Source organism: Bufo gargarizans, chromosome 1 (genome assembly GCF_014858855.1).
Source record: "Bufo gargarizans isolate SCDJY-AF-19 chromosome 1, ASM1485885v1, whole genome shotgun sequence".
Classification (NCBI taxonomy): Eukaryota; Metazoa; Chordata; class Amphibia; order Anura; family Bufonidae; genus Bufo; species Bufo gargarizans.
In genome coordinates, this window is record NC_058080.1 from 359,486,944 (window position 1) to 359,506,979 (window position 20,036).

At 41.9% G+C, this 20,036-nt stretch overlaps 1 protein-coding gene across 2 annotated transcripts in view; it reads right to left on the reverse strand.

The window, feature by feature from the left end:
• Positions 1–20,036, reverse strand: part of PGPEP1 (pyroglutamyl-peptidase I) — a 58,939-nt gene that overhangs the window by 15,838 nt on the left and 23,065 nt on the right. For both annotated transcript variants that reach the window (XM_044269053.1, XM_044269061.1), the window contains 2 exons: positions 18,179–18,295; positions 3,301–3,533 (listed from right to left, as the gene is read on the reverse strand). In XM_044269053.1, the coding sequence (XP_044124988.1) occupies positions 3,301–3,533; positions 18,179–18,295 (350 nt within the window). The remainder of the gene's footprint in view (positions 1–3,300; positions 3,534–18,178; positions 18,296–20,036) is intronic.

Genomic DNA, 20,036 nt, shown 5'->3' on the forward strand with positions numbered 1-20,036 from the left:
CCCCATTTTAGAAACTACACCCCTCAAGGTATTCAAAACTAATTTTACAAACTGTATTAACGCTTTAGGTGTTCAACAAGAATTAAAAGGAAAATGTAGAAGAAATTTCAGAATTTCACTTTTTTGGCAGATTTTCCATTTTAATCAATTTTTTCCAGTAACAAAGCAAGAGTTAACAGCCAAATAACACTTAATATTTATGGCCCTGATTCTGTAGTTTACAGAAACACCCCATATGTGGTTGTAAACTGCTGTATGGGCACACGGGAGGGCGCAGAAGGAAAGGAATGCCATACGGTTTTTGGAAGGCAGATTTCACTGAGATGATTTTAAGCTGCCCTGTCACATTTGAAGACCCCCTGATGCACCCCTAGAGTAGAACCTCCAAAAAAAGACCCCATTTTGGAAACTACGGGATAAGGTGGCAGGTTTGTTGGTACTATTTTAGGGTACATATGATTTTTGGTTGCTCTATATAACACTTTGTGAGGAACGGTAACAAAAAAAAATTGCTGTTTTGGCACATTTTTTTATTTTTATTTTTTATTTCAAATGTTAAATCTGACAGGTTAGAGCATGCAGTATTTTTTTATAGAGCAGGTCGTTACGGATGCGACAATACCAAATATGACTACTTATTTTGGTTGTTTGCTTCAGTTTTACATAATAAAGCATTTTTGAAAAAAAAAGATTTTTTAGTGTCTCCATATTCTGAAAGCCATAGTTATCTTATGTAGGGGCCCTTTTTTTGGTATGAGATGACGGTTTGGTATTACACTTTTTGTGATGCAAGGTGACAAAAAATGGATTTTTGACAGTGTATTTTTTTTATGGTGTTCATCTGAGGGGTTAGGTCATGTGGTATTTTTTATAGAGCATGATTTTATGGATGCGACCTAATAAGAGTACTTTTTTCCCTTTTTTTTTCCTTTTTTTTTTTTAACCTAAAACGTTAGATTTTTTTTTTGCAAAACGTTATTTTTTTAACTTTTTTTTTGTCCCACTCTGGGACTTCAACTTTTGGGGGTCTGATCCCCTTTACAATGCATCACAATACTTCTGTATTGTGATGCATTGACTGTAAGTGTATTACTCACTGTAATACACTTCAGCCTGCTTCCTGTGAGATCCAGGGGGCTGGATCTCACAGGCTGTCATGGAAGGCAGCCACGATGCCTAAGGAAGGCATCAGGCTGACTTTCCCGACGTCGGGTCCCAGTCACAGCAACACAGGGACCCGATGGCCACCCGGCATGATCCCGCACGTGCCGCGGTCAGTGCCGACAACGGCAGTGCGAGGGTTAATGTGCCGGCATCGGTGTCATTTTCCACATACCATAGCTCCTAACAACGGGGCTTTAATTCTGCGAAAGCCGTCAATACAATCGATCAGTGCTTTGTACACTGGCTGTGATGGTCTCTGATGGTACCAGAGAGGAGCTAATGTAGTACAGGGATTCTCGATCTTTTTCTACTGGGGCCACAACAGCCAGAACATGGTCATGTCTACCCATTGGTCGTAGTGCAAGACAGAAGTTAGAGGTTTTCTGAGATTTTGATGCTGAATACCTATCCTCAGGATAGGTCATCAGTATCTGATTGTTGGGAATGCGACACCTGGGACTCCTGGCGATCAGCTGTTTAAAAAAGGAACTCTGAGCGCCATGACCTTCTCACAGCTTACCAAGCACAGTGCTATTACATTGTATAGCAGCTGTGTTTGGTATCGCACTCAGGCCCATAGAAGTGAAGAGGTTTGAGCAGGATACCAAGCACAGATGCTATATAACGTATGGCGCTGTGCTTGGTAAAAACGGAGAAGGCCACAGTGCTCACAGGAGCGCCGCTGCCTTCTCAAACAGCTGATCAGTGGGGGTCCCGGGTGTCGGACCCACACCCATCAGATACTGATGACTTACCCTGAGGATTGGTCATCAGTATCAAAATCTCAGAAAACCTCTTTAAAATAATCCTCAATTTATCTTAAAATGTCTCAGCAGAATAATAAAAGTAGCACAAACATGTTTTAACGTGGCTTAAAAATAAACCAAATTATAATATACTTTCCTTGGTAATCCTTGGTTGTTCTATGCCCCTGTACCTGCCTGCCCTAGTCATCCTCATTTACCTTTCCTACATGATGAGCTGTCCACAAGATGAGATGTCAAGTAATAGCGTCAGGGAGGACCCAGGGAAAAGATGTCAGCCATAGTGGAGTGCCACATTGCTGCTACTATCATGTGACGATGTCATGGACGTCACAACACTGCATACAGACAAAGGACCGGGGAGTTGTGATTCACAACCTTTTATATAGGGCTGGGGCTAACAGACTGCCTTTAAAATGAATATGGAAGATCCATTCTCTATCTTTTTTTCCCCATCTAAAATGGGAAGAGATCATAGTACAAAAAAGAAAATAAACTTCTCCAAACATTTCTTAATTTAGTATAAAAGAAAATAAATTACATTTGGGAGAGGGGATTGTAACAATGCACCATCAGGAGGTGAACAGAGTGTTAAAGGGCTATTCCCATTGCTAGGATATTCACTAGAGGTAGGGGTTAGAGCTCAGTGGTAGAGAATTTGACTGCAGGATATGTCATCAATTTATGATCGGTGGTGGTCCAACTTCTGGGAAAAAGGGCATCTGTGCAGTTTCATTGTATTCAAGTGTGTGTGTGTGTGTGGGGGGGGGGGGGGGGGGGCAGTTGCAGTTCCCTTCACAGCTTAGCAGTAGGGGGCATTTCTGTGCAGGGCAAAGCAGTAAATGGGCCACAGTGATGAATCATTGTAACTCTCAGAATTGGTGAGGCTCCTAGAGTTCAGACCTACACCAACCATGTATTGTTGGAGTCCATACATTTTGCTGTCGTTAATACACTTGCATTAATATTACAATAATATATAAATACATTTACATAAATAAAAAAATCCCCTATAGAAATGAAAGACAGAATTCTGGGATTAATACAACCCAAACTGCTTAACGTACAGACTCTGTTCAAACTGAGTTTCGAAGCCGAGAGGTGTGCCATGTATTTTTGGAGTCGACTGGATTTCTAGTTCCATATTTCAGTTAATATAATTTTGTAGTTTTCTTGATGGTAGGACGTAGCTGTGATGTTCATAAGACATATCTAGGAAGGATAGGTCATATACAAAGTACAGTTCTAAATGTGCCTCTCAAATATCAGTTTCATGGAAATAAATCTGACCACATTTGAAAATGACCAGGGAAAGACTAGCTCAATAACAATCAACCACATTTTTTATGTATAAAAAATTAAATTTAAGTACCTGCCCGCATCTGTAGACACTGTAAACTGAACATCTAGCCCAGCCGCTGACGCTCTCTTGAAAACAACATCCATGTCAATAGAAGACTGCAAGCATTCGGGGCCTCCTTCCACACAGCACTGTGTATCTGGGCAAAACTGGCGGTTGTCCAGACCTAGATAACCTTTGTTGTGGCCACACTTTTCCAGTGTTATAGCTGTGGCCATTCCAGAAACTCCAACATGTACTATGAGCTGCAAACAAAAATAAGTTACATCAAAATGTAGTCCACCAACAAGTCATATGCAACAAAATGCAATCAACGTTATTCCTTTTTAAAGGCTTCATTATTAACATTTTATATAGATACACAAAGGCAAAAATCACTATAAGCAAGAAATATTCTGAACAATTTCACTGTCAAACTTAAAGAGGACCCATCACTTCTCCTGACAGGTCAGTTTTAGAAACCACTTGCATTCCCCATGTAATAAAATTATGAAGCAGCTTTTCATAACCGTTTGTGGTTCATCTACTAGAAGTTTCTGAATGATTGCATGCTGCTGGCAATTATAGGTCAAATTCTGTATATACAGTTGCACACGGACACTGGCAGCACTGATTAGATAAAGTAAAATTGTGCATGGATACACCCCAACTGGTAACACCCAGATGGACCCATATTGTAGACTGCTACCAATTTAGTTATATGCTTCTAGAAGGAATAATAGAAGAATGGCACAAAATAGAGAGTCAAAAGATTTGAGGTTCGAGAAGTTGTTACATGAGGAATCCTAGTAGTTACTCAAACAGACATGTCAGAAGCGGGGGCAGGTCCTCTTTAGGGACACAAACAAAAGACACACAGTACCATTGTGCAGTGATGCAGAAGCATACAGACCTACATTATTCAGTTTATTGGAGGTAATTGTAAAAGTTAAAAAGCTGACATGTTGATTCAAGGGGTTCTGCAGTTTTTAAAACTGATGATCTATCATCTGATCGGCTGGGGGGTCCAACAGAGCAAAAGCCTGTACAAATAAAAAGACAAATTGCCAGACAAAGCAACCTTTCCCGCAACACCATGTGTGTGTGGAGACTCCATGCATACTGCCATTGGAACAGCTTCAGCAGGGACTTTGTCAACAAACAGCAGGTCTGCCTGCATTTTAAATAAAATCTAAATGAAAGTACAGTGTCTGCTAGTGTTGAGTGAAGCAAGCTTCAGATGCTTCATCTGAAGTCACTTTGTTCAAAACTTCTGAATACTGTAAGGAAATTTCTGACCTATTTATGTAGGAGTGCCTTATTTTGCCCCTGATTTAGTCGTAAAAACAATCTAATTGCTACTCCACTCTAGGGCTGGTGTACTTTTCTGCATCTTTTGAGTGGCGAGTTGCACCACATTCTGTTTACTTTCCTAATTTTAGCTCACTTGTGACACAATTGCATGTGCATACTAATTAGACCAGTCTTAGCGAATTTACACCGGTCATACTGATAAAGAACCACTAGAGGTCAGACTAATGCTAATACGTCTAGTCCAATTTATGAAGTGCTTGATAAATAGTTGGCAAAAGAAACAAAGCAAATACACCTGTCTAATTGTACGCCTAAAAACGAGCAAGCTTGATAAATGTGCCCCAATAAAGGCTCATTCAGATGACTGTGTTTTGCAATCTGCAAAACACGGATACCAGGTGTGTGCGTTCCGCATTTTGTCGAACGGAATGGCCAGCCCTGTGATCGCAATGCCTATTCTTGTCAGCAATGACAAGACTAGGCATTTCTATATTTTTTTTGAATATTGAAATTAATGGATTTGCATCTGTTCTGCAAAATTGTGGAATGGATGCAGACTCCAATATACGGTCGTGTGAATAGGCCCTAAGTTTAATGAAACATAATAAAATTAGAATTCCTGCAATGCTGTCTAGAAAAGTGTCCTGATCCATCCCTGTGAATATGCAGATGCAACTGTGGAAATGCATGAAACTAACGGTCCATTCACGCGTCTGTAATGCATTGCGGATCCGCAATATACCCATCCGGCACCCCTATAGAAATGCCTATTCTTGTCCGCAATTGCGGACAAGAATACGACATGCTCTATTTTTTCCGGCGCCGTGGATTGGAAGATCGATGGCGCTCTCCAGAAATGCAGACAGCACACTGTATGCTGTCTGTATCCATTCCGTCCCCATAGAGAATGAATGGGTCCGCAATTGTGCGGAACGGATGCGGACCACAATTGCGGACGTGTGAATGGAGCCTAAATGCAGGAAGAATATACCAGCACCGTGCCACACACTTACAAAAGCAGCAGCTCTAGTGGATAAACCAGCACTTGTGTTACAATAAAGAAATACTGGGGGTCAATTACAAACCCCCTAAGCCAGAAACTGGTGTAAAAAAGTTGCAAACCCGCAGTTTACGACTTTTTAAATGCCATTGTGGCTAAATATAGGCACAACTGGAATGTCTATGCACTTTCTGAAAAGGATAGAGTGACAGGGAAGGAAAGGTTGCAAGGCCATAGGTCCCAGCAAAGGCACATTCTTTTATGCCAGTGTACTGGTATACAGTTGCAATAAAAAGTATGTGAACCCTTTGGAATGATATCGATTTCTGCACAAATTGGTCATAAAATGTGATCTGATCTTCATCTAAATCACAACAATAGACAATCACAGTCTGCTTAAACTAATAACACACAAATAATTAAATGTTACCATGTTTTTATTGAACACACCATATAAACAAACATTCACAGTGCAGGTGGAAAAAGTATGTGAACCTCTAGACTAATGACATCTCCAAGAGCTAATTGGAGTGAGGTGTCAGCCAACTGGAGTCCAATCAACGAGATGAGATTGGAGGTGTTTGTTACAGCTGCCCTGCCCTATAAAAAAATTAAATAAACACACCAGTTCTGGGTTTGCTTTTCAGAAGCATTGCCTGATGTGACTGATGCCTCGCACAAAAGAGCTCTCAGAAGACCTACAATTAAGAATTATTGACTTGCATAAAGCTGGAAAGGGTTATAAAAGTATCTCCAAAAGCCTTGCTGTTCATCAGTCCACAGTAAGATAAATTGTCTATAAATGGAGAAAGTTCAGCACTGCTGCTACCCTCCCTAGGAGTGGCCGTCCTGTAAAGATGACTGCCAGAGCACAGCGCAGACTGCTCAATAAGGTGAAGAAGAATCCTAGACTGTCAGCTAAAGACTTACAAAAGACTGGCATATACCAACATCCCTGTTAGCGAATCTACAATATGTAAAACACTAAACAAGAATGGATTTCATGGGAGGAAACCACAGAGGAAGCCACTGCTGTCCAAAATAAACATTGCTGCACGTTTACAGTTTGCACAAGAGCACCTGGATGTTCCACAGCAGTATTGGCAAAATATGCTGTGGACAGATGAAACCAAAGTGGAGTTGTTTGGAAGAAACACACAACACTATGTGTGGAGAAAAAGAGGCACAGCACACCAACATCAAAACCTCATCCCAACTGTGAAGTATGGTGGTGGGGGCCTCATGGTTTGGGGCTGCTTTGCTGCATCAGGGCCTGGATGGATTGCTTTCATCGAAGGAAAAATGAATTCCCAAGTTTATCAAGACATTTGGCAGGAGAACTTAAGACCATCTGTCCACCAGCTGAAGCTCAACAGAAGATGGATGTTGCAACAAGACAACAACCCAAAGCATAGAAGTAAATCAACAACAGAATGGCTTAAACAGAAGAAAATACACCTTCTGGAGTGGCCCAGTCAGAGTCCTGACCTCAACCCGATTGAGATGTTGTGGAATGATCTCAAGAAAGCGATTCACACCAGACATCCCAAGAATATTGCTGAACGGAGACAGTTCTGTAAAGAGGAATGGTCAAGAATTACTCCTGACCATTGTGCACGTCTGGTTGAAGTTATTGCCGCCAAAGGAGGTTCAACCAATTATTAAATCCAAGGGTTCACATACTTTTTCCACCTGCACTGTGAATGTTTACATGGTGTGTTCAATAAAAACAAGGTAACATTTAATTCTGTGTGTTATTAGTTTAAGCAGACTGTGATTGTCTATTGTTGTGACTTAGATGAGGATCAGATCACATTTTATGACCAATTTGTGCAGAAATCCATATCATTCCAAAGGGTTCACATACTTTTTCTTGCAACTGTAAACGACAATCAAATGGTAGCTGCGTGGACTGCCAGAGGGTGCACCTAATTTATGACCTGAACCTCATCATAAATTAAACACATCCTCCAGCAGCGCAAGGGGATATCAAAGACCAGCGTAAAATGCCAGTCTTTGATGAATGTCCAACAATGAAGTTTCAAATGATGTAACATCCCTGCACGCAAGTTCAATAAGTTTTTTCAGGAATTGTGTTCAGTGGTGTCTGTTTTTTCCGTACATATCGTACCGTTTTTGATGTGCGTGAAGAAAAACTGAAGAACAACAATCTATATCTCCTAGCAACCAACAGCAAAAAATGCATTGCATTCGGAGGCCATCCGTTTTTCACGCAAGCCCCATTCACTTCTATGAAGCCAGGGCTGAGTGAAAAACGCAGAACACAGAACATGCTACGATTTTTCCTGAATGCAAAGATTATGCCTGAAAGACATGTACATAGAACCACTGATGAATGGGTGAGGATTCAGTCCGGATGATATGTGTTTGCTACACGCATCACAACCGAATGGAAATTTCACTCGTGTGAAAGAACTAAAACACAAGAATGTGAAGAAAATAAAACCAAAACGATAGAATAATATATGGTACGTGTAATGTACAATAAAAGGAGGTACAGTATATCGATTTAACCAAATAGTGATATATATATATATATATATATATATATATATATATATATATATATATATATATATATATATATATATATATATATATATATATATATATATATAGAGAGAAGGAAAGTCCGCAGCACTCCTTTAAGTAAAAAAGTGAAATTTATTCACACATGTCAGACAACGTTTCGGTCCTCTCACAGGGCCTTTTTCAAGTCAAGTGAACAAAAAAGTGCAAAGTGCAAAAATAAATACAGCTCTACAGCATGACTCAATCCATTATCAGCCAATAGAGTACTAGTGCACTCCCATTCATGGGTGGACTACAATTCATATAATTAACTCCATATATTGCCGTACATACCAACTTCAATAGCAGTATATCAGTGATACATTCAATAATAATTCATCATCATATGTGTACATAAGTGTATATAATAAAGTGAACCGTGCAATTTAAAAAAAGTCCTTGACTATATTACCTTGCCTCAAGCCTGCTGGAGAACCGAGATAGTTTGTGGAGAAGGCGTCTCTACTTGTGTCTGAACACGCCACTCATCCGCGTCCTCTGCTCCTTACTGCGCATGTATTCAACCCCCTTCTGTTCAAGCAGCTTCTAATACTCCTACGTCGCCTCTACGGTGGAAACCAGCGTGATGACGTACGGTCGATCACGTCCAGGCGCCGCACACAGACAAATCTGCGTCAGCGTATAGACAGATCGCTCGCGCCCCATCACGAGTCCATATCCACCATCTTACTTTAGGCAATATTTTTGGGCAATAATATCATGCCTCCATAACTCCCATATTTATCTCGTCTCCATCTACACAGGGCTCGGCACTGGCAAAAAGTCAGCATACATATATATCTCTGATCCAGACAAATCATTGTAGCTTCCATTTAGTTCACTGCATATAGAGAGCAGACAACATCAGGGTATAGGCCATGTAAAAAGGGTGTTTAGCTAACCATTCCTCCTGTCACCCTAAATTCTACATTTAACCCTTTGGGTTTTAGGGTATCAAGCCGAAAAATCCACCTTAGTTCAGTTTTTTTTAGTTTGCTTAATCGATCACCTCCTCTTTCCAATGGTTTAACATGATCTATAATCATAAATTTCAAATCACTTTCTTTATGATTTTTTTCGGCAAAATGCTTTGATACAGGCAGATCTCTTCTTTTATTCCTAATAGATTGCCTATGGTTATTTAACCTAGTCTTTAGATCACAAGTGGTTTCACCAACATATAATTTTTTACAAGGGCACCATAGCACATATATCACCCATGACGAATCACAGGTGAGATAATGCCCTATATCAAAGGTCTCACCCGTGTCTGGATGTGCGAACGTCGATCCCTTGACCATCTGTTTACAGTTCACACATCCCAGACACGGGAAAGAGCCCGTGCGCCTTGTTTTAAGAAATGTCTGTCTAGATTGTCCTTTATCTGGTACTTTGGAGTGTACTACCTTATCCCTGATGTTGCCTGCTCTTCTATATGCCATCATCGGCACACTTCTAAATGCAGCAACATTTGGGTGTCCACTGCTCAATAGACTCCAATGTCGCCTTATTATTTTTTCAATTTCGGGACTCAACTCGTTATATGATGATACAAACGGCATTCTATCATTAGTTCTTCTAGTTTTCGGGGTCAATAACTCATCTCTGGGGATTTTTTTAGCCCTTTCTGCATGTCTTTTCACTAACTTTCTAGGGTATCCCCTGTCTATAAAAGATTGTTCCATATTTTTCATTGCTGTGCACATATTCTCATCTTTATCAACAATTCTCCAATATAAAAAATTATATGTTGGTGAAACCACTTATGATCTAAAGACTAGGTTAAATAACCATAGGCAATCTATTAGGAATAAAAGAAGAGATCTGCCTGTATCAAAGCATTTTGCCGAAAAAAATCATAAAGAAAGTGATTTGAAATTTATGATTATAGATCATGTTAAACCATTGGAAAGAGGAGGTGATCGATTAAGCAAACTAAAAAAAACTGAACTAAGGTGGATTTTTCAGCTTGATACCCTAAAACCCAAAGGGTTAAATGTAGAATTTAGGGTGACAGGAGGAATGGTTAGCTAAACACCCTTTTTACATGGCCTATACCCTGATGTTGTCTGCTCTCTATATGCAGTGAACTAAATGGAAGCTACAATGATTTGTCTGGATCAGAGATATATATGTATGCTGACTTTTTGCCAGTGCCGAGCCCTGTGTAGATGGAGACGAGATAAATATGGGAGTTATGGAGGCATGATATTATTGCCCAAAAATATTGCCTAAAGTAAGATGGTGGATATGGACTCGTGATGGGGCGCGAGCGATCTGTCTATACGCTGACGCAGATTTGTCTGTGTGCGGCGCCTGGACGTGATCGACCGTACGTCATCACGCTGGTTTCCACCGTAGAGGCGACGTAGGAGTATTAGAAGCTGCTTGAACAGAAGGGGGTTGAATACATGCGCAGTAAGGAGCAGAGGACGCGGATGAGTGGCGTGTTCAGACACAAGTAGAGACGCCTTCTCCACAAACTATCTCGGTTCTCCAGCAGGCTTGAGGCAAGGTAATATAGTCAAGGACTTTTTTTAAATTGCACGGTTCACTTTATTATATACACTTATGTACACATATGATGATGAATTATTATTGAATGTATCACTGATATACTGCTATTGAAGTTGGTATGTACGGCAATATATGGAGTTAATTATATGAATTGTAGTCCACCCATGAATGGGAGTGCACTAGTACTCTATTGGCTGATAATGGATTGTGTCATGCTGTAGAGCTGTATTTATTTTTGCACTTTGCACTTTTTTGTTCACTTGACTTGAAAAAGGCCCTGTGAGAGGACCGAAACGTTGTCTGACATGTGTGAATAAATTTCACTTTTTTACTTAAAGGAGTGCTGCGGACTTTCCTTCTCTACTGAATTTGTCCCATATCGAGGGACCACCGCGGGCACCTGCACTATTATATTTGCACTGAAGGGAGTGCTGCCTGAATCTTTCTATGGATATATATATATATATATATATATATATATATATATATATATATATATATATATATATATATATATATATATTTATTTCAGTTTATACATTTAAAAAGTGAGAAAAAAATACAGCAAAGTTAGCAAGGAAAAACTCAGTATACCAATACTACAATAAATAAAATTATGAAAAAAGCCCACAAAAAAAATATATAAAGATATGTCAAACAACAATCAATAAATCAATGTGTATTGTGATGCCCATATACAGTAAAAATGACCAAAATAGATACCTTATGGTACAATGAAAGTAAAAGGATCATAAACTAAAAAGTATTGTACTGTACATCACTAAGCGCAGTAAGTTAACGCTAAGCGAAAATAGAAATAAAACAAAGTCAGCAAATCCTATGGCCTTAGGGTACTTTCACACTAGCGTTATTCTTTTCCGGCATTGCGTTCCGTCACAGAGGCTCAATACCGGAAAAGAACTGATCAGTTTTATCCTAATGCATTCTGAATGGAGAGCAATCCGTTCAGGATGTCTTCAGTTCAGTCTTTTTACCTTTTCAGGACGGAGATAAATACCGCAGCCCTAGAAGAATTTATTGAGGGCATCCTGATATTGGGGGGTGATTTCAACCTTACTAACGACCCAAGCATTGACTCTTCCAAGGGTCAAATCATATTTACCTTGCTCTACACAATCCGGACTACGGGAACTCTTCTTTACACACCAACTGATAAACACATGGCGTACCTTGCTCCCGACAACCAGGGACTATACATTTGACTCATCCACACAATTCATATTCTAGACTAGACTACTTTTTCATACAACACTCCAAACTGGATCTATTCCATCACTTTCTCTGACCACGCTCTGATATCAATGACACTTTCACATCCGAATTTCCGGGACAGAGCCTGGCATTGGCAACTAAACAACTCTCTCATACAAGACCTACAAGTTCTCACAGAGGTCCAGAAAGACCTAGCGGAATATTTCTAAATACCACCTCCGAGAGCAATCCCCTCACCATATGGAAGTGTTTTATCAGGGGTACATTTTATTTTCCCTACAGTTTCAACGCTTTGCTGGCAATGTGGGGCAGCTAGGGGGAACAATATTACATATTTTCTGGGAATGCCCAGTTCTTGCCAGCCTTTTTTATACTCCATCAGTGCGAGATTCCCATCACTACCTATAATAAAATCAGTGGTACGATATTTGGTCAACGCAGCGAGAGCATGTATCCCTTGTATGTGGAGACAAGTCTCTGCCCCCACAATCGCAATGTGGATTAACAAAGTGCAGGAGACCATGAGAATGGAGGATCTAACCGCATCACTGAGAAAAAAAAATAATAATAATAATATATGGAAAAATTGAATTAACTTTCATAACTCCCAAGCATGCAGACTATTACCATCATCGCAATGAGAGGGATAGACCTACCTAACCAGGAATGTGCTATATCAGGGCTTGACAAGTTTCCTTGGAATCTAGGAGCCAGCTAAAAGAGTTAGGAGCCTTTTTTTATTTTACCTTATTTTCAGCGACAAAAATAACACCTCTTAAATTAACATATAAAGAAGTCTAGAACCAAACAAAATGGGCATTATACAGCGGCAGTGTACAGTACCGCACACACATACAGCGGCAGTGTACAGTACCGTACACACACACATATACAGCAGCAGTGTATACACACACAGGCAGTGTACAGTACCACACACACATATACAGCGCATAAAAGGAAATTGGGCCCCTTTGCGCATCTTGGCTGCAAAAAAGTGTCACACATGTGGGCGTATTTTTACATATACCCATGCTGGGCAAGAGAAATCTCTCTAAAAGTCAACTTTTCCCATTTTTTATACAAAGTTGTCATTATAGAGAGATATTTCTCTCACCCAGCATGGTTATATGTAAAAAAGACACCCCAAAACACATTGCCCTACTTCTTCTGAGTACGGCGATACCACATGTGTGACACTTTTTTGCAGCCAAGATGCACAAAGGGGCCCAAATTAGGAGGGCATTTTTAGACATTTGGATTCCAGACTTCTCCTCACGCTTTAGGGCCCCTAAAATGCCAGGGCAGTATAAATACCTCACATGTGACACCATTTTGGAAAGAAGACACCCCAAGGTATTCCGTGAGGGACATGGCGAGTTATAAGGTTTTTTTTTGGCACAAGTTAGCGGAAATTGACTGGCATTTTAGGGGGGGCCCTAAGGCGTCAGAAGAAGTCTGGAATATAAATGTCTAAACATTTTACGCTTTTGGATTCCGTGAGGGGTATGTCACAAGTTAGTAGAATATGAGACTTTGTAAGAAAAAAAAAAAAAAAAAAAAACACACAATTTCCGCTAACTTGTGCCAAAAAAAAAAATAAAAAATCTATGAACTCGCCATGCCCCTCAGTATAGCGCCGCAGCGATTTTACGGTGTTTTTGCAGTGATCAGAAAAAAAATAAAAAATCTGTCACTGTGGTGGGGCGGACTGAACGCAAGTGTGCGCACAAGATCAGACCTGCCTTTTTTGTAGAGCCTATAGAACATGTCCTATTCTTGTCCGCAATTGCAGAAAAAAAAAAGTCATTTTCTGTATAGTTCTGGCAATGTGCGGATCCGCAAAATGCGGAAAGCACATTGCCGGTGTCCGTGTTTTGCGGATCCGCAGCGTCAGTGTTTTGCGGATCCATAGGTTCACGGATCTGCAAAACACATACGGATGTCTGAATGGAGCCTTACAGGGGGGTGATCAGGGAGTCTTTATGGGGTGATCACCCCCCTGTAGGGCTCCATTCAGACGTCCGGAAGGGGGGTGTAGTGTAGTGGTGCTTGGTGCTACTTTACAGAGCTGCCTGTGTCCTCTGGTGGTCGATCCAAGCAAAAGGGACCACCAGAGGACCAGGTAGCAGGTATATTAGAAGCAGTTATCAAAACAGCGTCTAATATACCTTTTAGGGGTTTAAAAAAAATATAAAAAATAAATCGCATCTACAGCCTGCCAGCGAATGATCGCCACTGGCAGGCTGTAGATGCACTTGTTTACCTGCCGATCCGGTGAACACGCGCGCCTGTGTGCGTGCGTTCACAGGAAATCTCGCGTCTCGTGAGAGGACGCGCCGGCGTGTCGAGGAGGAATAACAGGGCAGGCGCCAGGCGGTCCTGTAGTGGTTAAAGAGAACCTGTCACTGGGATTTTGTGTATAGAGCTGAGGACATGGGTTGCTAGATGCTAGCATATCTGCAATATCCAGTCCCCATAGCTCTGTGTGCTTTTATTGTGTATAAAAACAGATTTGATACATATGCAAATTAACCTGAGATGAGTCAGAGCTTGAAAATATGACTCTTCTCTGGTCACACAAGTAAGATATGACTCTTATGTTAATGTGCATATGTATCAAATCATTTTTTTTTTTTAGACAAAAGCACAGAGAGCTATGGGGACTGGGTATTACGGATGTGCTAGCGGCCATCTAGCAACCCATGTCCTCAGCTCTATACCCAAGATCCCGGTGACAGGTTCCCTTTAAATGACAGCATACAATGTTAACCAGCTGCTTCTAAGGCAAGCAGGATAATGTCATGCATTAAACGAGGCATGGCCTTGCAGGGCATGGATGTAATATTACCAGTTTACAAAAGCATTGGTGCGGCCTCATCTGGAATATGCAGTTCAGTTCTGGGCACCAGTGCATAGAAAAGACGCACTGCAGCTGGAAAAAGTACAGAGGAGAGCGACTAAACTGATAAGGGGCATGGAGGTCTTAGTTATGAAGAAAGATGAAAATAATTGAATTTATTTAGTCTTGAGAAGAGATGTCTAAGGGGGACATGATTTAACCTATACAAATCTATAAATGGGCCATACAAAAACATACAGTGAAAAACTGTTCCATGTAAAATGCACTCAAAAGACAAGGGGGCACTGCCTCCGACAGGAGAAGAAAAAGTTCAGTCTCCAAAAGCGTCAAAGCTTCTTTACTGTAAGATCTATGAATCTGTGGAATAGACTTCCTCAGGACGTGTTCACAGCAGGAACAGTGGACAGTTTCAAAAAGGGTTTAGACGAATTCTTAAAAGTAAACAACATTCTAGACACCGCCAAGGCTTTTGACTCCGTGGAGTGGGTGTTTCTCTTAGAAGTGTTACGCTGCTTTGGTTTTGGCCCTAGGTTCATTGAATGGGTGGAAATCCTGTATCACCTTCCCAAGGCTAATATACTTGTAAATGGGTCGATGTCTGAGTCCTTTAGACTCCACAGGGGAACTAGACAAGGCTGCCCCCTGTCACCACTTTTGTTCGCCATAGCCATTGAGCACCTTGCTTTGAGAATTCGGCAGGATCAGGTCTTTAAAGGAATTGCTATGGGTGACAGAGCGGACAAGGTCGGACTTTACGCGGATGATCTCCTCATTTTTATGGACGAACCCGAGACGACGCTCCCTAGAGCGATTGATGTAATTGGCGAGTTTGGACGGTTCTCGGGGTTGCATATAAATTGGACGAAATCGGCGCTCATGCCCCTGTGGTCGCACACGTGGCCTCCTCAGTACTGCAACCTGCCAGTTGTGGACTCCTTCAAATACTTAGGGGTTATTATCACCAAGGATCCCCAGTTGGCGTACTCCCTGAATATTGCCCCCCTGGAGACCCTGTTTATGGATAAATTTAGGACGTGGCGGGCCTTACCACTATCCATTATGGGAAGATTGAATCTAGTCAAGATGACACTTTTGCCTAAAGGGCTGTATCTGTTAGCGCATGCGTGCACCCCGGTACCGCAGTTTTTTTTTACCCGCATCCATTCTTTAGTGACTAAATTTGTGTGGGGGGAGTCCAGACGGAAGTTGTCCCTTCAGGTCCTGCAGAGGCCCAAGCTAGAGGGTGGCGCTGCTTTACCTGATTTCTTCCTTTACTACCTGGCCGGGCAGTTGAAATTCCTAGCCACTTGGGTTCAGCCGCTGGCCTTGCCCAATGTGGAATACTATCTCAGGGAGCACCTGGGCCTATCCTCTATGTGGCCGGTTTTGGAAGGACCGCGTCTCATATCCATGCGCTTGCTCCCCATCCATAGAATGGCCCATAAGGTGTGGACAGCTGCCAAGTTGAGGTCGTTCAGAGACATCCCGGATGACATCCCTCTGTGGGATAACCCCATGTTTGCCCATTTGAAAGATTTGGAGGGAGCTAGATGGTGGAAGGCACAGGGTGTCAACAAACTGAGTGACGTCTACACGGGTGGCAGTCTGTGCTCTTCCTCCCAGTTGCAAGAAAGGTTTGAGTTGCCTCGCTCCTTTCTTTTTAGATACCTGCAGTTGAGGCATGCGCTGGCGGCACAGTTTGGGACGGGAGGTCGCAAAATTTCTAATTACCCCCTGATAGGAGTCCTTAGATCGCAGGGCTCGAGAGGTATCATTTCTGCTCTTTACACACACCTGCTTAACAATCGCACTCTGATGAACCCCCTTGCCGTTGAAGGGAAATGGAAGAACTCCATCCCCTCCCTATCGGCGGATGATTGGAATGAAGCACTGTTGTCTCCTACGCGGGTTTCTCCGTCAGTTACTAATAGATTGATCCAACTGTTTATTTTACATAGAAGCTACCTTACACCCGTCCGATTGCAAAAAATGGGCAGATTATCTCATAATAGGTGTCACAGGTGTCATCAGGACGGAGCGGACTTCTGGCACCTCATATGGGACTGCTCGTATTTGAGAGGCTTCTGGGAGGCTGTGGTAGGAGTACTATCCGCACTAGTCCCTAATGCGGTACCGCTGTGCCCCAAGAGCTGCTTACTCGGCATCCTAGATGAGGAGGTTTGGGGTCATCATCATAGGATTTTTCTGGGCGAAACCCTATTCTTCGCCAGGAAGGCCGTCGCTCTGAGGTGGATGGATGATAGAACGCCTACACTGAGTCAATGGAAAGCTTTGGTCAATCAGGCTGTAAGCATGGAAAAGGTTGTCTATATTCATAGGAAGTGCCCACAAAAGTTTGACAAAGTGTGGGGTGAATGGTGTGCGTCCCCTTTGACTGTGCATGACGCATGTATGTACTCAGCTGCTGATGTGTAGTAAAATGCCTGCGTATGGAGGCACTTGTCTCTTATCTTGTAGTCCTTAGTAGTCAACTGACTTATATACCTCATTGTTGTATAGGGTGTAATGCAATACTGTTTTGTACTGATGTGCTTGCACTATCTCCCCTGCGTGGGATTGAATCTGGATCTGCTACTTCTTTGCTTATGCTAATGTAACATGCCTTTCTTGTTAAACTTCAATAAAACGAGTAAAAAAAAAAAAAGTAAACAACATTAATGCTTATAGAAACATGTAGAAATCTGAGTCTCAATTATTTCTGGGATTCACGTCCCCACCTATCCCCTAGTTGAACTTGATGGACCCATGTCTTTTTTCAACCGTATTAACTATGTAACTATGTAAATTCAACCCATAATCTGACTGTGTTCATCCAGAAGAAGGCAAAATTAGATGGTTGCCGTTTACTTTGGCTGTTTTCATGTAATGATTTCTCACTCCATCATTTTAGATAGAGTATTTAGTAAATAAGATAGCAGTCTTAGGCTAGTTTCAGACTAGCGCTAGAGATCCCGCAGGTAGTTGATTCTCAGAGACACTTACAAGCTTCCAGAAATGCTGGCAAAGAAATCTGACAGGCTGTTCCCTGTCGTAACAGTCTGCCAGATCTCTAACGTGATCTGAAACGAGAATGTTTTCACAAATACGTTTTAAAAAACTGGCTCCAGATGTTAGATGCAAGTCTATGGAAAATACAAAATGCAGGACACACAGGCATATTTTTGCTACTAGAATTTTAGTTAGGTGGCATATTTGTGGGTCTCTTTAGTGAGCAAAAAACACCAGAACAAATCTGGGTGTGAAAGGGCCCTTACACTCTTAGGGATGCAGGAATAAACTGCATATTTTATGAATAAAGGAATAAATTGCATTATTTTAGTGAGGGCAAAAAGACAAATTAATAATTGACTACGAGAATAATTGCATGAGTTTACCTGAGGTTTGTACTTTATCCATAAATCTGGGATTAACCTTTGCACAGTTTGATATTCAACTGGAACTTCGTAGACATGTAGATCGACCCTGTCACCAAGGCCTAACTTTTCCAGTTCCTGCAACAAAAACAAGGGAATTATTTACTCATTACAGCAAGGAATGTTACAGAATCTTAAAGGGAACTGGTCACGTTAGAGAGCAGCTGAACAGATTGCTATTGACTGATAGTTTTGTGGGAAAAGGTGGCTCAGTGGTGCATTGCAGCGCTGGGGTCCTAGGTTCAAATCCGGACCGTATATGGAACCATTCAATTCAATGGGTCTGAAAAAAAAAAAAAAAAAAAAACACAGAAGGTACTCTGAGTGCATTTCTGTTCCGCAAAAAAATAGAAAATGTCCTATTGTCCGCATTACTGACAAGGATAGTACTGTTCGGTTCTGTTAAGGGCCAGCTGTTCCGTTCCACAAAAAATATACGGAATGCACACAGATGTCATCCGTATGTTTTGCGGATCCGCAAAATACATACGGTAGTGTGCAAGAGGCCCAAGCCTACAATATTAAGGGCAGTGTAGGAACCAGCTACATTTATACTCTGCTCAGAAGCCCCAGGCAGATGGGCAGGGAATGCTCAATCTAAAGAGGCATCTACCCTCAAAATTTATATTATTAGCAATATATATATATATATATATATATATATATATATATATATATATATATATATATATATATATATATATATATATATATATATACACATACACACACACACACACACATTTGTGGGAGGGGCTTGAGCCTTTATAAGCCAACCTCTCTCCCTCACCTAGTAGGCGTTCGTTGGACATTGACGTGCGTTTCTGCTTCGTTCTGCCAGCCGCCTCACGCTACAGCCCCGCAGCATGTGGGCAAGTTTGCTTTCCGATCGGGCATGCCAAGCAGGTGACAGCGGCAGTCCTGCCGGCGCACACGCACACACTTTGTCGATCGGCGGGTGCGTTCCACCGTGGAGCGCACGCGCTTCCTGTCCTGGGGGGGGGGATGGGGCGGCGAGTCGTCCTTCCGCCATGGCAACGGGCGGCACTGCGGCGGAGTGCATTCCACTGTGGAGCGCATGCGCTTCCTGTCCTGGGGGGGGGGGGGGGCGGCGGCGAGTCGTCCTTCCGCCATGGCAACGGGAGGCGCTGCGGCGCCGTGCGTTCCACCGTGGAGCGCACGCGGCCCTCTCATGGCTGGGACAGGCGGTGGCACGATTCTGAAGGGGCACTTGGGCAAATTTATTTTTAGCTATTTTTGAAGAGAGGTATATCTACACTGTCCAGAATCCATTCATTCGATATATCAAGGTATTCCTTCGATATATCGATGATATATTCATTGTCTGGACAGGTGATCTGCATACGTTTAGTGCATTCGTGGAATATTTGAAATCAAGCTAACAATATGAACATGCGGTTCACCAGCACAATCAGTGCGGAGGAACTGGATTTTCTTGATGTCAAAGTGAGGGTCAAAGATGGTCAGCTAAACCCCACTATTTACAGAAAAGGTACATCCACGAATGCACTATTACATTATAAAAGTTACCGCCATTCCTTACAGCCAATTCATGCATCTTGCTAGAATTGTGAAAGATGACACTGAGTTTAGAGAGCAATGTGGAGACATGAAGAGACGATTTTCACAGAGGGGTTACCCGGAGAAGATAATAGATAACGCATATTTGAAGTGCTTGCAGCAGAGAGGTTCTGGGTAGGGACATCCACACGAAAAAGAGGAGACAAAATAAATGATGGCGAGCGTAGAGCGGTGTTCACATTCAACTTTTCACCAATGGCTTCCACTATCAAAACAG